The sequence below is a fragment of the Gallus gallus genome, chromosome 5 (genome assembly GCF_016699485.2).
Source record: "Gallus gallus isolate bGalGal1 chromosome 5, bGalGal1.mat.broiler.GRCg7b, whole genome shotgun sequence".
Lineage (NCBI taxonomy): Eukaryota > Metazoa > Chordata > Aves > Galliformes > Phasianidae > Gallus > Gallus gallus.
This window is the reverse complement of record NC_052536.1, coordinates 52,258,243-52,274,297: the sequence shown is the minus strand read 5'-3', so window position 1 is coordinate 52,274,297 and position 16,055 is coordinate 52,258,243. Positions and strand designations below refer to the sequence as shown.

Genomic DNA, 16,055 nt, shown 5'->3' with positions numbered 1-16,055 from the left:
AAATAAAAATACCTACAAAAAAAGCTCCGTAGGTGATTCTTAGTTTTTGATGCTTTGTTTCCTTCTAAAATTATTGGCAAAACATTTCTTGCCCAGACAGAAAACTTCCCTGCATTGTGCTTCAGATCAGTCTTTGCTTGCAGATGGTATGAAAACTAACAGCAGTTGGTTTATTGGATGGTACTATTACCTTGAAGTGACTTTCTCATTCAAGGACAGCTCTGCTATTGTGAAGTTGGGATGTGAACATCATTAAAGAAAAAGGAAGGCTGTTAGCAGAAGCAATATTGCTATCTTGCCAAGATATTTGACTAGTTTGGAGTTACCCGCACAACACATGTACTGCTAGTCCATTCTTTTTCTGCTGAAATAAGAAAGGGAGCAAATTTATATCAGGAAAAAGAAAAGTCTGAAAAATGAGTGACTCTGAACCTTCATAAACTCTTACGTAGATGCTAACAGCCAAGTTTGACTTTTCTCTGTTGAGTGTTCTACTCAATACAGCTCTGTTGCTCCAGGAGGTGAACTGATCTACAGGGCAGTTAATTGTGTGACCATAGCCATTTTTTTTTAGAATAGAATAGTTTGGTTGGAGGGCACCTTGAGAAATCATCTAGTCCTACTGCCAACTTTTCTTTTGAAGAAAATTAACAAAGCATCCTTCTGGAGGTTACCGACTAAGTGCAGAACACCTTGTTTCCACCTTCATTTTGGTGTGTTTGAGTGGTGATGGGAGGAAGCACAAGTACCTTTTGTGTAGTTTTTCATCTAAGAGCAAAACAAAAAGTGTATTTACCAGCAAAAAGGATGAATGAAAACCTGTGGAAAAAAAAAAAAGCAAACATCCACTGCTTTCTTTTACCACCTTGCAGCTGGGCACAATATTTTGCTATGCTATTCTGCATCTGTGACCTTCAGTATCTGCTGGGAGAGCTGAGACCTCACAACTGGTAGCTGGTAGCTCCCAACATAAGCAAGTTGGGTAGCTGAAAGAGAGAGTCTGTTTAAAAAGCCCTTTCAGTTTTTCTCCTGTACTGATGACTGAGATGGGGGAGTTCAGCTTATTCCACTGGAGAACTATTCCATTTCATAACAACTTCAGGAACTTCAAAATTGCTGTCAGAATGAAATAAAATGCCCCCTTTTCTTTTCATTGGAAAGGCCAGCTTTTTGTATTTTGCTTTCCATTTTATCTCTAGATGAAATACGTCCTATGTGTTGGAAACCTCCCATTGAAAGTGTCAGATTCAGCTTGCCTCTGGTACGCTTAGACTTAAAAGCACTAGCTGAAATGAACTGAAAATGTGCAGAGCAGCTCTACATGCTCCCTGTGCAGAGCAGAAAGGCATGCTGCATGTTGATTGCGTTGGATGGATGATCAGTCACCAGTCTCCGACAGGGAAAGTACTTGTTTATATTTTCAGATATTGCATTTTACTTGCAAATACAGTCTTCAGAGCGGTCTATAATCAGGCCCTTTGTTTGCTTTTTTGTTATTCCAATTGAAGTGACAGGACCTGCTTGTTGAGGAGAGCTGAGAAGCTTGTCTAGCCTTGGCCCAACTTTTGAACAGTTTGGGTTTGCTCATCTGTTTCAGAGCATTCAGAATTCCATTCACCTGGAGAACTATTTGGCTCACGTTTGAATGCTGCCTTTCCAATCCTAGGAGACTCCAGTTTCTTTTTTAGCCTCTCGTAATCTCCAGTGTCATGGTCTTTGCAATGTAGTCGTAAAAGACTTCAGGAAGAGATGTTGGCACTCCTTTGATCTCCAGTTTCAGCCTTGTCAAGTATCATTTTAGTGTGCCGTATGGTGTGTCCCGCTGTTAAATAAGAGTAATGCTGCCTGAAGAGATGTTAGAGTCAGTACGCTGCAGGAGGATTAGCAGCAACCGGCATAATGAATGAAAATGAGACATTCTGCCTTGGTATCGAGAGAAGGTTTTTCACTGTGAGGGTAGTCAAGCATTGGAACAGGTTGCCCAGAGGAGTTTTGAAGTCCCATCCTTGGAGGTTCTCCAGACGTGAGGCCACCCGGTCTGTTCTGGCACTGACCCTGCTCTGAGCAGAGGTGAGATTGGAGATGTCCTGAGATCCCTTCCAGCCAGAGCTGTCGCACAATTTACAATGAGGGACGAGGGTGTACAGGAAGAGAAAAGCAGTACGTGCTACTTGTTTGTCTGGTCCTGCGGTGTGTTTTCCACTTCAAAATATAACCCTTTTCCTCTTCAGTTTCTTTCTCTTCAGTTTGCAGTCAAGTAACAATACTTCGTTGTCCAGAAGATCATTATTGTGAGTTATTTTGGAAAGCTCGTAGATGTATTTATTTTTATTACCATTACTATTTTTTTTTTTAAGGCAGCACTGGGCCTTGCTGTTTTTTTTGTGCTTGTCACAAATTACTCCCTTACTTTGTTGCACAGATGGTATGATTCTGATTTATTGTACAGCTGTGGTGTTGGAGGAAGAATGCTAGGATGACAGTGGATGTGATTAGTGAAAAGTAGGCTCTCTCTATGGGGTCCCTAGAATGAAGGCAGAGCTTTAAAATGTAGCATAAAAGAAGCTGCTTAATTTTGATTTGTGTTGTGTCTTATCTTCAGCTGCACTCTGACAAGCTGGGTTTTGTACACATTTGTTTCTTATACTGTTCCTCTTTTGAGGTTACATGTGATGTTCTGGTTCTGACATGGACCCCAAAAATAAGACGTTTCAGGAGAAGAAGGGTGAAAGAATAGATATATCTAGTCTTTAGACAGTACTTATTTGATTCAGTTTTTAATACCCTTTGTTCCTTTAAAGATATTAACATGTTGACTGCATTGCCTTTATTGCCCCTTTGCAAATTGCTATGTTGATTGAGTTAATTTAAACAACCTGGTTGGGACCTTCAGGCATTACTATACTAGAAATGTTAATAATGAATCAAATAACCACAGGTGCCTCTTCCCCCAGCAACAGACACTCTCCTTAAAAACTCATTTGCTTTTCATGCTTGCTTAATTATTTAGGCAAGCAGCCATGGTTGTTTCACAGTGTGAATTCTCATTGAGTTCCAACTGCCCGGTCTTTGTCTTTTTGAATGATAGAAGAACTTAGCATCATCACCATTTGTAATATTTTTCCACGATGCTGTGCCATGGTCATGAAAAGCCTTTTTGGAAACTGCTCGTAGTGAAAGGGTATTGATTTATTAATTTAGAAGCATGAATGAAGATTTTTGCTTGACTGTGATGGTGACTTCATTGATTGCTACTGGCCAGAATTTAATGTATCTGGTACCTGTATGAATGGGGGATTCCCTCTTTCCCAAAGAGAGTCTAAAATCCTGGGATGTGTTAGGCTGATGAACAGCTGAATTCCCATGGTACTGGCATGGAGGTATTTGTTATTTGTAGAAGTGGAAGTATATTGGTATTTGTGAACATGTCAGGCGTGATCTGAAATCAAGAGGAAATTATGAAAGGATAAGAGTCCCTATGGAAGTGTCCCTTTGAAATCAGCATCCGATGACTGACAGATGTGAAATGAAAAGACTCTGTCTCTGAAAAATACTGTGAAGGGCAAAGAGTATAATAAGTAGGAGGATTTTTCTATAAAGATCTAAGTGAATAATTGGAAGCCATTCCCTCTCCAAGTGCCACTTTTAGCTAATACAGAGTGTTCTATAACAAGAGCAGAAATGATTGGTAAAGGACGTCTTGTAGAATCTTAATTTCTCCTGTAAAAACTTAAGGTTAGAAATGGGTTGCTTTGCAGTTCCTTTTCAGACTTTTTGTCTGAAAAAATGTCTTATTGTTCAAAAAAAAAAAAAAAAAAAGACAAAAAACAAGAATGCATAGTGGCAGATCCATATGCTTGCAAGTGCACTCCATTAAATGTGAACTGAATGTAAAATAACGCAGTAAAATATATGAGGATATGCAGATATTTTAGAATACTCACTATGGAAGAGATTGATGCTCCTGTCTGTTGCGTTGTGTTGCTGCCCAAACTTAGTGCTTGCATTTAATTTAGGGAATTTTAATATCTGATCAGAATAAGAGAGCAGTACGGAGATCACAAGTCTTTGGGAACTCAATAAAACAATTGCTACACTTTGAAGAGAGTTTGGGAAAATACAGGCTTTCAGTTTGATTCTCATAAATCTAAAAAGTGGGGAAAAGAGACCAAAGTTAATGTGGTGAGCTTCAAAGCTGCTGCAGTTCAAGTCTAAGCCAGAGACATCCTTCTAGAAGGGCATTTTTGTTTATTCAACATTCTAAGAACTCATAAAATTAGGTTTTATGAATGCAAATGTCATATGGTTCTAAATTTGGCACATGAAGCTTCTGATGGATTGGAGTAGATGAATTTTTATTATAAGTTCTTAATGACGAAAACTAGGCATTCAAGTAGCCCTCTAAATTAATCCCCTTAATTTTCACAGCTTAGTGGTGTGCAAAAAATGTACAAAAGATGAATAAAGATAGGTTCTTTCTGTGTGCCTACTATGTATCTGTAATTTTTTCATCTATCACAGGAGGGGTGTGTGTGTGTGTATTTGTGTGTATAATGGTTAAAATTGGTGACAGTGGTATTAAATGTTAGTGTGAGGGCCTTCTGCTAACACTGGAAACGATGTGCCTTGTTGAGCAAATGATTACTGACTTCGGGGTGAGCTTTAGGCCGTATTGAATACCCTACTGTGAATATTTGGTAAGTTCCAAGGATGATTAGCGTTTTGTTTTACGGGGCCTGAAGTATTTCTTGAACTCATTTGCCAGGAAAACTGGAACCAGTTGAGTATTCCTGATTCATTCTGTGCCTTTACACTGACATTAAAGAAGTGTAAGTTTTGATACAGAGCACGTAGCGCACTGAGTATCATACCTCCTTTCTGAATTGGTAGCATCCAGAGACTGCAAAGTGCTCTTGTGATCAAAGGAAATACCCTGATGTACCATTTCAATTTGAATTCAGTATTTTGTGTAAATACACTGCCTACACCTTCAAGTCAGGTCATAAAACGCTGCTGGTGCGGGTGAGGTGGAAAAGCAGGTTGGGTTTGAATGTATTGCTTCTCAGATAGAGCATGGATCTGGAGACCTTCAGGTAGGGTGAGGATGGGAATTTTAAAGTAAAACAGTCGTGGTAGTTTTATAATGCATTTTCCTTTGCTTTAGCTTTAATTCAGCACTTGTTTTGTTAGTTAGAACATAGCTGAAAAAAAAAAAAAAAGAACGCTGCCTTCTTATGTCTGTATTTATTTGTTCTTTGATGATTGCATTTCTGGAAAGTTTCCTTGGGAGGAGTTTTGTATAATGACGTGGTTAGATGGGAATACGCGTGAAGAATTTTGGATATCCTGGCAGAAAATCCAGAGGGAAAAATACTTGACTGAATTTGAGGCTTTCTCTAAACTAAAATGAAGGAACTAGATGAGTTTGTGATGCTCTGATGGAAACACTGCATGTACTTGGCTCCACTGAAGTAACTTTATTGATTTGTGCAGTGAAATCATCCTTGCAGAGCAAGATCTAAGCGATGAGGTTCAAGATTTATAGCAACTCGGTCAGCCAACTTAGAAGGCTGAAACTACAGCCAACCCCCCACTCTTTATGTTAATATTTTTTGGACAGAAGGTCAAAACAGTCCATTCCAAAGTTGCAGTGAACGTAGAGCATTGAAAGCCAACTGAAACACTGCAGCTATTTTGCTTTAGTAACGTCTCTGTGGCTCATGGAAAGTCACGTGCTCCCAAACTGCTTTATGAATTGCCAGATTCAGTAGATGCTTATTTTTCTCTGCTGAATTCAATGACTTATTTCCTAAGTACACTTCTTGTTCAGAGGTTATATTTTGTTTGCTTCCTTGCCATAGAATAGTATTGCTATGTCATCTGGCAAAAGGATTGTAGTATTTCAGACTGTACTTCTGTATGGGATGGGCCAGTCTAACCATCAGTTGCACAAAGCATGGGATGTATCCAGTGATCTCACTAAATATGGACTAAATTAACGCCATATCACGTACACTTACTTGACTGAGCATTTACTTTCAGGATATGTGATAATTCTAAGGATTTATTTGAAATATTCCCTTTTTACATTCAAATTCATACAAAAAAAAAATCATGCTAAGAAAGTTATTGCATGAAGAAGAGCAAGGCTAGGTGAAGGTGTGCCAGTATGTTGTGTTGCTTTGTCACTAGCTTGGTGAAGCATCTACATGCTTGAGGGGAAAGCTGCTTTTAAACTGGAAAAGTTATTTTCTTAAGCTGAAGGGCAATGCTTAGTAACAGGTTATATGCTTAGTAACAGGTTATGTACTTCCATGGACAACACCGTTGTGTCATTGACTGCTCAGTGAACACGTTCATCATCCTGGCATAGGAAAGAGAGAGGCAGTTCTGTTGCATGAAAGCAATAGAGTACATGCTACCCGGAAAGAATAAATAAAACCCTCCACCTTTTTGTTTGTTCAGGAGGAGAATGGAGGTTTTTATACTGACTTCAACCTTTATGGGTGCGTTGGGAAGCAAGGTGTGCATGGAGCTTCGTGGGAATGTTTGGAGCTAACTGGGAATTGAAGAATATCCTGCCTTTCTTGTTGACCACAAAACACATCTTAAGATAGTGAAATAAAACTTCCTCAGTCTTTACAAACACAACTGTAATTGCCTATGCCATAAGTTGCAAATCAGAGTATGAAGAGCAGCTCCTCCCATCCCTTTACATCCTCCTGGTTGAGCAGCTGGGGTGGAGAGCAGAGAGTGGTGGGGTAGAGAGTGGGGCTCTGCTGAACTCTTTAGGTTTGCTGTGCTTTAGAGTTGCTTTTTTCTCATGCTGGTTTGTTGATTATTTTTTTTGTAAATGTTGAGTGATGTGAGTCAATGTCCAAACCAGTCAGAACCAACAAATAACCTTGGGGCATGTAGCACTGCTCCTTTCTTTGGTAGAAAAGTTTGGTTTGCACCTGTGCAACATTTAATTATTTCACTTAGCATGATTGTACAGAACTGAAATTTGCACTAACTTGTGATTATTTGCTGAGCGTTCGTTATGTCACAAGATGAATGATGCTGTAGTCTACTTACTGCTCTAAGATGTTGGGTGACAACTGAGAAGCTGTCCAAGTACTACAGAGCAGCACTGAGTCCACAGAAGAGCATAACAAACAGCTCTTTGCAGGTTTCTTTCACTGTCAACTCATGTACTTTGATTTCCAACACTTGTGCAGCTTTTGGTGAGTACCAGGTTCTGCTCTGTTCCTATGAATATTTCTTGCATTACTTTAATTGAATTTTTTAAGCAAATTGTTTAAGATTTCAGAAGGTTGGTTTTTTTTCTTTACAATTAAAAGGTGTGTTGAAAACATTTGTGGTTTTAAGATTTAAATAACGATTTTTGTCTTTTACCAGGTGAATGTCTATGTGCTGGGAAAAACTTTCCTTCTGTTGGCAAGAGAACTCTGCATAAATGCTCCAGCCATAGGTACTTCTTTACACTTTGACTTTTGGGTATATTTTTTTGTACGATTTCTTTAGAAGAACCTGTTATGTATGTGTCTGTAGTACTCATCTGCTAAAGTGGTAACTTAAGAATGAAGCTGGAATCAATCCAGCAATACTGGCCTGGTCTCCGTTATGTAGGACCTTGGCGGTGGCAGATGCTGTCCTCTCCTATAATTCTGATGCTTTTTCTTAAGTAGCTTAGGCTACAGTATGACAATAGACTGATGATACATGACAAATGTGTGTTTATCTGCGAGCTTGCATTGCCCTGTCAAACTTCAGCTCCACAAGAACGTCTTGTAAGCATTTGCTAAACAGACTATCAGTCCATCACTGTAGTTGCAGTGCTCAGTGCTTGAAATACAAGTGACCTGATGGAAAGCAGGGTGCAGCATTTTCAAAGTGTGCAGCTTTTCCCCAATATTGGAATAACTTTTTAATTAGTAAGTCAGTGTTCAAATCATAGCACACGGTGTTGTGTGTCGGAAGGGTGAAAAGCTCTTGTCTAGGTTGTAGATTTTGAGCCAAGGGAATTCATGCCAATTCCTGCTATAAAAAAGTGAGTTTATAGGGAGGTCTTGTGACTATTGCCCACCTCTTTGCAGAATTCTTTTCCCTGTATCTTAACCCACCATCACTCCCACTCTCCTTAATCTGTACTGAGAGAATCAGATGCCTTTGTGCTCAACAAGAACACATGCACCCTCCTTCAGATGTACTCAGCTGGTCACGTAACTGTGTTCCTGCTCTTTCAGTTTGCAAGAGAAGCAGCAGCTCCCATACTGAGCATCATCACAATGGTATCCAGAAAGCAGTATGTAGGCAGGACACAGCTATTTCCCATCACTGCAGTGAGCAGGATTAGTTGGTAAACCAGTTAGCACAGCCTGATGTCCTGCACAGACATCCTGGTTCCAAGAATTCAGTTCCCTTATTTCTTTTCCTGTTTTTACTTTCTCTGAGAGAACAGGCAAAATTTTATTACAGTTTAGTTTCAAGGTAAAAAAATAATGCAGCTCAGGTAAAAAAAAAAAACAAACAGAAAACTTGAAGTTGAAGGTAGAGGTACCTGTTATGTGCAAAAAAAAAAAGGTAAATTGGATCATGATTACAATGTTTTGTACATTGGTTTACATTGGTTCAGCTGTAAAGGTGGTCAGATGCTTGAGGAATACACCTATCTTAGTCAGTCTCTGAGAAAACTGAAGGATGCTAGCTATAAAAATGACTGATACCCCCAAAACTACACAGGGAGAAAAAAGGCCTGGCAGCTTTTCCTTATGGTGGCTTCCCTCGGTAATTTTGAGTGACCGTATTGTAAATCTGTCTGCTCCTAAAGGCGAGATGTGATGTATATTTAAGTAGTGGCTGTCAGTGCTACAGCTTGTGGCTGCACGAGGCTTTATCTGTCTGTCCTGACATTGGCTGCTCAAGTCTGGTGTGTTTTGACAGTGCAGGTGTTACTGCTGCTGTTTGCTGGGCAGGGTGGAGGTTAACACAGGTGGTGCCAAAAGCAGAATGCAAAGGGACAGAAGAAGCTTACAAGCAGTAAGCACGAGGTTTTATCAGTGCTGGTTATGCTCAGGTTTTTTCTGGTCAGCTTGGGTGATCCACAGCCAACCTCTGAGCTTCCTTCCTCCTGTCCTTCTCGGTGAAGGACAATGAGGGCTGCCTGATGGATGGGCTCTGCAGGTGGGGGAGCCTTTCTATGTGCAGCACTGCTCACACCTTGCAGAGGACAGGCAACCAGCGGTGTTACCACCCGTTAACTACGCTGTAGCTGAATTAGCAGACAGGCCCTAACATCATTAAGGGGCAGTACGCGGGATTTAGGGCAAGTAGAAATGTTTTATATTTCACCGGTTCATAAACTGCTCTAGTTTAGAACATTCTGTTTGAGTCAGCTGCAGTCTGCAAGTTAGTTATCTATATACAAAATAAATGCACTGCATGTGCAAAATTTAACATTTTTCTGCTCGCTGCAGTCTTAATCAAGTCAAATAGCTTATGAATAAATAAAATAAGATTAAATTTGAGAGCATTCCTTCACTTATTGGGTATAGCCTGATGTAGCAGATAGGTAAGTAGCGTAACATTCCATACTGCTGTACAGTTCTGTAGCAAAACTGAAGAATCCCTTAAATGTGCAGCGTTGCAGTACTGGAATACAATCAAGGTGAAATGCATCATGCATAGAAAATGAGCTCAGGGATTTGTCCTCCTTGTACCCCAGTCCCGTTGGTACTGTCCGAGGAGCACTGGAACTGGAAGGTCACTTTCCCGCACTGCACTTCAGTCATTCCCTCCTGCCCAAAGTAACTGAGCTCATTGCCATCCAGAATGGCACTTACATTGTAGAACGTGTCCTGCTCAACCTGCACCGGGTGCTCAAACCACACCGAGAAGGTATTACTGGAGCCGTCGGAGGTAAACTTTGTCAGATTCTGAGCAAGGACGACTCCTAAGCGCTTCAGTTCAATTTTGACGCTGTATTCAGCTTTGCCACAACTCGACCCATACAATCCCAGTCCCGCTATAAATATCCGTTTGTCTACGGCAAACTGAATACTGTCGCACCGCCCCCGGTACCTCCACTGGTTACTGCGGTACGCAGACGACTGAAAGCGATGGCAGCGCTGCGGCACCAGTCCTTTCCTCTTTGTCAGCGGAAACTCGAGTTTGGGTTTGTTGGCGGCCGTGTACCACAGGAATATGTTGTGCGTCTCCTCCAGCGTGAGGATGTCGGACTGGGCCGCCCCGTTGGCGAACTCTTCCAGAGTCATCGTGGGGATCCGCACCAGGTACAGCGCCTTCCCCAGCACGTTCCTCTTGTTGCGCGGCGTCACCGGCAGCCCCTGCCTCTTGCACTCGGCCTCCGCCCAGTTGAGAACGGCCTCGAACACCACCACCTCCTTGGTGTTGAGGGCCTCCCGCGTCACGATGATCTCCAGCGTCTGCAGGTCGATCTCACAGAACCCTTCCGACTTGAGCGCCATCTCGGCCTGAGCGTCGATCACCTCCCAGCAGCGCTGCGTCAGCTCCGGCTCCTCGAAGAGCCGGCTCTGGGACAGCAGGACGCAGGCGTTCTTCGCCTCCAAGCTCGTCTCCAGAAAGTTGACGCACGCCTTCGCCAGGGCTGGCACGATGTACTTCTTGGCAGCGTAGAGCGTCGCCAGCACCGTGTCGGCTTCCAGGTCTATCTCGTCGCTGTACATGTATCTAGGTGAGAAAAGAAGTTTCTTAAGGGAAAGCGTACGGGCACAGCCCATGGAAAACTCCTCTCTAGTCATCGCTGCTGGCTGTTAGTCAGACGTTCAGCATCTGACAGCTCATGAAGCATTAATACGTGCGCGTTGCACGACGCCGAGCGGGAGCTGCATATTCTATAAGCCACTTTGATTCTGTCCACGTAATTAGTAGACTCGGAGCGGCCACTTACTTTAATAGGATTAGGAAGGCTGCGGGTTCCACATCTGGGATATGGATTTCGGATTTGACCTCGGCGAGATCGCCGTAAAACATAGCGTAGAAGACGGAGCTGCCCACTGCCAGCACGTACTGCAAAACACAGAGAGCGCCTCAGCGCCGCGCCGCTCCGCTCCGCTCCCTGCGACCGCCCCGCGCCCGCATCGCCGCCGGGACGAGGAGAACCGAGACGCGGAACCCGCGTGAGCGCAGCGAGCCGCGCTCCGCACCAACCTTATGGGCAGGAACTTTCTTGGACGCCCCCGGCGGGCCCACGATGAAGTGGACGTCAGCCATGAGCTCGTTATTGAACATCAGCGCGTTCCTGCGGACGAGGGCAGGGAGAGGCCGGTTAGCGGCGGGCGGCCCGGACCCACGCACCCACCCGACCCCGGGGGGGGGGGCGCCCGGCCTCACCTCTCGCGCAGCGTGGGGTGGCACGACTGCCAGCTGGCGCTCTCCAAGTTGTTGTTGTTGAGGTTCTGGAGCTGGGGCGGCGGGGGCGGCTGCGCGCTCTGCTGCAGCTGCAGCGCGGGCTTCTTGCTGCCGGCGGCGGCGGCGTTGCTGTTGGCGATATTGGTGTTGGCAGGGTAAAGTTCTGCGGCCATCTTCTTCTTCAGGGCCAGGGGCACTGCCTCAGAGCATCCTGGCGCCTTGCCGTTTGACCTGACGCTCTTTTTGGACTTCTTTAAGGTCTCTGGAAGCAGAAGAAAAAAAGTCAAACACTTCATGATCCTGCCATTGAGGCACCCATGGGGCAGTGGCATCGGCGAGAGGACCGCCGGCTCCCGGACCAGGTCCCGCGGCGTGGATGGGCGCTCCCAGGCCGCCGTCACGGAGCGCTCCGGTGCTCACCTCGCAGCGGGGAACCCGGGCAGTGCGGGCGGGCGGCTCCGGCCCCCGAGGAGGAGGAAGAGAAGAAAAACCAGCCAAAAAAAAAAAAAAGCCAAAAAAAAAAAAAAAAAACCAGCACACCACCAAAATCCCCACAGATCCAGCAGGGCACGGCGTCAGTCCGCAGATCCTCCAGGTGCTACCGCCCGCCGCCGGCTCCCCGCTGCCAGCGGCTCTCCGCTCCGTCCTTCCCCTCCCGGTGCCGGAGGCGGCGGCGGCGGGGGCACATCCGGGCCGGGCCGGGGCGGCGGCGGCTCTCCGCAGTCCGCTGCCGGGCGCACCAACTTTCCTCCTCCTCCTCTCCTCGCGGCGGCCGCCGCCGCCTCCTCCTCCTCCTCCGCCGCCGCCGCACGGCGCTGCTCCTCCGCGCTGCTCCCGCCCGCCCCGGGGGCGTTGCTGGCGGCGGGGCGCCCCGACTGCTCGGCGGCGGACGCAGCGCTGCCCCGGGCGCTCCCCTCGCGGCTGTGCTCGGCGCGGCTCTGCCGGGCCCTGCCTCCGCCTCCCGCCCTAAGAGGCAGCGCCGCACCGCGCGTCACGGCCCCCGCGCCAATGGGAGCGCCGGGGCGCGGCGGGGAGAGCCGCCCCCCGCTCGGCGACGTGCGCCGGGCAGCGCCGCCCGCTCCTCCCCGCCGCGCCCGCCCGGGGGCGCTGTGCCGAGGGCTGCCGGAGTGGCGCGGCGGGCGGCCCTTGGAGCTGCCCGGGCGGCCCGGGCGGGGGCGCCGCCGCGCCGTGCACTGCGGCGGGGGGAGGCCGGGCCGGCGGCGGGGGCACGGCTGGGGCTGAACTGCGGAAAGCATGGGGAGCGCGGGGCTGCTGCGCTGTGATCCGCTGCAGGCGTTTCTCCCCTGATTCGTTTCTCCATTTTTTTTTAGCTTTAGTTTGTCTCCCTTTTATCTCACTCCACCGTTTTATTTTTCTCTATTTACCTCTTCACCACCTCTTTTATTTTTCCTTTTATTTTTCTTTTCACTTTTTCCCTTCTGCTTTCCCCTTCCGTTTCTCCTCCTATTTTCCTTCCCTGTTACTTCTCCCTTTCCACTCCCCCAATTCTACTTCCTCCCTTCTGGTTTTTTTTTTTTTTTGCTCCCTTTTGCTTTCCCGTTTCTTTTTTCCCCCTTTTACTTTTCTCCCCCCACCTTTTATCTGCCCCCCTTTTATCTCACCCGACTTTTCATCCTCCCCTTTTATTTTTTCCCCTTCTTTATGTCCTTTTTTTTTTTTTTATCTCACCCCCCTTTTAGCTTTCCTTCTTCTTTACTCTCTTCTCCTTTTATTTTCCCCCTTCTGTTGCCTTGCAGCCCCTCGCAGACCCCCACCCTCACCCCACAGCTCCATGCTGTGCCCTCAGCCCAGGGTCTCTCTCAGGGCCGGGGCTTTGCTGCTGCTCTCAGTGCCCGCATGCATGGAAGGACTTCCATTGGCTTGAGCAGCATTTTACGAGTGTTTGCTCATTATTATTTTTTTTAATCCATGTGGCAGACAGTCATGTTAACTTTGGCCCCAGTTTAATTTATATGTTGGTGGCATTACTTTTTGGCCTTTTATGGCCTCTCTTGCTATTGGCTTTTCGCTCAAAACCATCCACGCATTCATATTCTGGCTGTTTGGTAGCTTTCAGAATTTAAATCAACTGCGTGTAATGTTCTGTCAGATGACCTGTGGGCACAAGTGCTGGCAGAAAACTCTGAGCAGCTTCTGTGCAGATGCGTGCAAACACCCCCCAGCTCCTCTGCCTCGCCCTGGAGCTGGGTCCCTGCCCTGTGGGGCAGCCCTGACCCCATGCAGGGCAGTCCTGACCCCATACTGGGAGGCACAGACCCCACGTGAGGCAGCCAGGAGTGGGCCGGGTGCTGCCCGCTGGCATTGCACACAGTGCTGCAACATCAGCAGCGAAGTTTGCACGTCCGCTGAGTTTGAGTATTGCTGCTGGAAGCGTTTTGCATTTTGGAATTGGTGGTTTTTGTTTACTAGCGTGAAAAATTCACACTTTTCCTAAAGCTGCGATTGCGCCGATACTCATTTTTTACAGGAAAGCACTGGGAGGTGGGTTTCCTTAAGCTGTTCTCCCAGACAATCCACTTGCAGCGGGCACTTTAACGTGGGCAGGGATCTGCTGGCACATGGCACAGCCGTCCTCAAGAATCACAGGGATCCATCAGTCCTTCCCAAACCTTCGGTTTTTATGGCCAAGGTCAGGAGGTGGCTGCTTTGGCATATCCTAAGGTTTGAGGGAGATGCGTTTGGAAGTCGTTGCTCGCTACATGCGATGCTTTCATGTAAATGCCTTTGCGTAGCCATGTACTGCTGGTGCGGGTAATTAGGGATAGCAACAGGGCGTCGTTGTCAGAGCTTGGTGCTATGTGGAAGTGCTCTGATTAGTTGTAAATCCGTGCGGCTGCTGCAGCGCTTTGAGCTGAATTTTCATCTTTATCAGTGTAAGTGCCCACATAGGAGATCAGCTGAGGAAATTGAGTCGGGGCTAATAGTTAACAATTTACCTTACATCATGGATTTTCGGTCAAGTGATAAAAGGCAGGCAGGAAATGAGCGGGTGATACCTCAAATCAGAGTAAACATGTGTTACACGCAGCTTTTACAAGATTGTTTGATAAATTATAAATTGGGTTAGGCAAAGCACAGTCCGCACTGACAGATTGCAGTGGGTCTGAACCTGATAACACCAACACTTGAAATGAGTTTATCCATCAGGAGACACATCCTGAGCTGATGTAAATCGTCGTAGGCTGTTGACATTAATTGGGTTCCAGCAATTTGTGCCTGGATACAGCTTTGAACCTTGGAAAGCTCTAAGGACAACGGTGTGCTGTGCTTTAAAAGCCTCTTGTCTGTAAGTGAGGAAGGATTTTGTTTTAGCTCTGCCTGTAGTGAAAAGGTGATCCTAAAGTTTCGCCTGTGCTGCTCTCTGCTTGTTCCCTGAGATGTGAAGCAAGCCGACCATGACGGCCTCGCAGTTCTGTGTGTCATAAATCAAAGTTTGGGATTAGGGGTAATTGTGTTCCTTTCTTTTGCAGATCCGTGTTTATATATTCCTCGTTTTGCACATATGCTGGAATTTGGGGATAAGAACCATGAAGTGTCCATGACGGCTCTCAGGCTACTGCAGAGAATGAAGCGAGACTGGATGCACACTGGTCGCCGGCCGTCCGGGCTCTGCGGGGCAGGTGTGTGAGATGTGGGGTGTCAGATGTGTGAGATGTGGGGTGTCAGATACGTGAGGTGTGGGTGTCAGGTACGTGAGATGTGCGTTGCTCCACCTGCAGCAGGTTGTGCAAGAAGCTCTGGGAGTTGGGAACAGCGTTGGACTTTCCTATTTCCTAGGAACTCAAATTTCAGTTCTGATCCTACATTCCTTGCTCAGATCCTTTACCTCTTACATCTGGGGTTTGTTTTAACTTTTCTGGGGCTCCTCTCGCTCCCGTTCTGCAAACTGAGGCTTTTTGTCAGCTAAAACTGCACCATTAGTGCAAGCACTTGGATATCTGTCTTTACACTGATTCTTATGCAAAAAATGCCCTCTCTGACCTAATACGTGAAATTATTTTCTTCTCAGTCTTTTTCCAAGATTCATTGCAGGAGTGATGCTTACAAAAACCTACAGGACTAGGCTAAAAAATGGTTGATATCAGCTAGTGAGGTCAGACTAATGAGAAGTACGTATAGCCACAGAGTTAGTGTATGCACTTCATTGTATTTGAAAGATCTTGTATGTGTATGCTTGAATAGTGTATAAACCATAGGGAACCCAAAACTGCATTCTTACAGGCTGAGAGAGCTGGGGCCATTCAGCCTGGAGAAGAGAAGGCTCTGGGGACTCGTGAGAGCGGCCTTTCATTGTCTAGAGGGGGGCTGTAAGAAAGGAGGGACAGACTCTTTAGCAGGGTCTGTTTTGACAGGACAAGGGGAAATGGTTTCAAACCATTCTACAGGTTGAAGCAGGAGGTGCTGAGTTCCTACATCCTTCCACGCAATAAACAGTGCATGCAGTTCATGGCTTCTTTTGGTTCCTTGGCCTACATGTCTGTGCCACGCATTGTCTGGAGCTGTGTGAAGGAGCACTCATTTGATGTTCCCATTAGGATCTGGAGCCATTCCACACGTGACTGAAGTGGAGCTCTGGTTTTGTTTCCTCTGGAGGAAAGCACTTCTGCATGTTTAAACCTCTTCTGCCCACCAAACCACCG

The 16,055-nt window shown here is 46.1% G+C and overlaps 2 protein-coding genes across 11 annotated transcripts in view; one reads left to right on the top strand and one right to left on the bottom strand.

The window, feature by feature from the left end:
* The window catches only part of BRF1 (BRF1, RNA polymerase III transcription initiation factor 90 kDa subunit), a 163,338-nt gene that overhangs the window by 66,104 nt on the left and 81,179 nt on the right, over positions 1-16,055 (top strand). For 7 of the 8 annotated variants that reach the window (XM_421405.8, XM_046941974.1, XM_046941975.1 and 4 more), the window contains 2 exons: positions 7,402-7,474; positions 14,886-15,035. In XM_421405.8, the coding sequence (XP_421405.2) occupies positions 7,402-7,474; positions 14,886-15,035 (223 nt within the window). Of the gene's footprint in view, positions 1-5,285; positions 7,227-7,401; positions 7,475-14,885; positions 15,036-16,055 lie in introns of those variants that run through there. The other variant, XM_046941977.1, reaches the window with a different exon arrangement.
* Positions 8,429-12,334, bottom strand: BTBD6 (BTB domain containing 6). Of its 3 annotated transcripts, none has more exons than XM_015287874.4 (5): positions 11,815-12,334; positions 11,377-11,656; positions 11,194-11,284; positions 10,934-11,052; positions 9,323-10,713 (listed from the first exon to the last, which is right to left on the bottom strand). In XM_015287874.4, exons 2-5 carry the CDS (start codon positions 11,565-11,567, stop codon positions 9,681-9,683), a joined length of 1,434 nt encoding a protein of 477 aa, XP_015143360.1. In that variant the 5' UTR covers positions 11,568-11,656; positions 11,815-12,334; the 3' UTR covers positions 9,323-9,680. The 3 variants fall into 3 exon arrangements, with proteins under 3 accessions (XP_004936479.1, XP_015143360.1, XP_046797934.1); XM_046941978.1 differs by having other exon boundaries at positions 11,935-12,334; XM_004936422.5 differs by having other exon boundaries at positions 8,429-10,713; positions 11,377-12,334.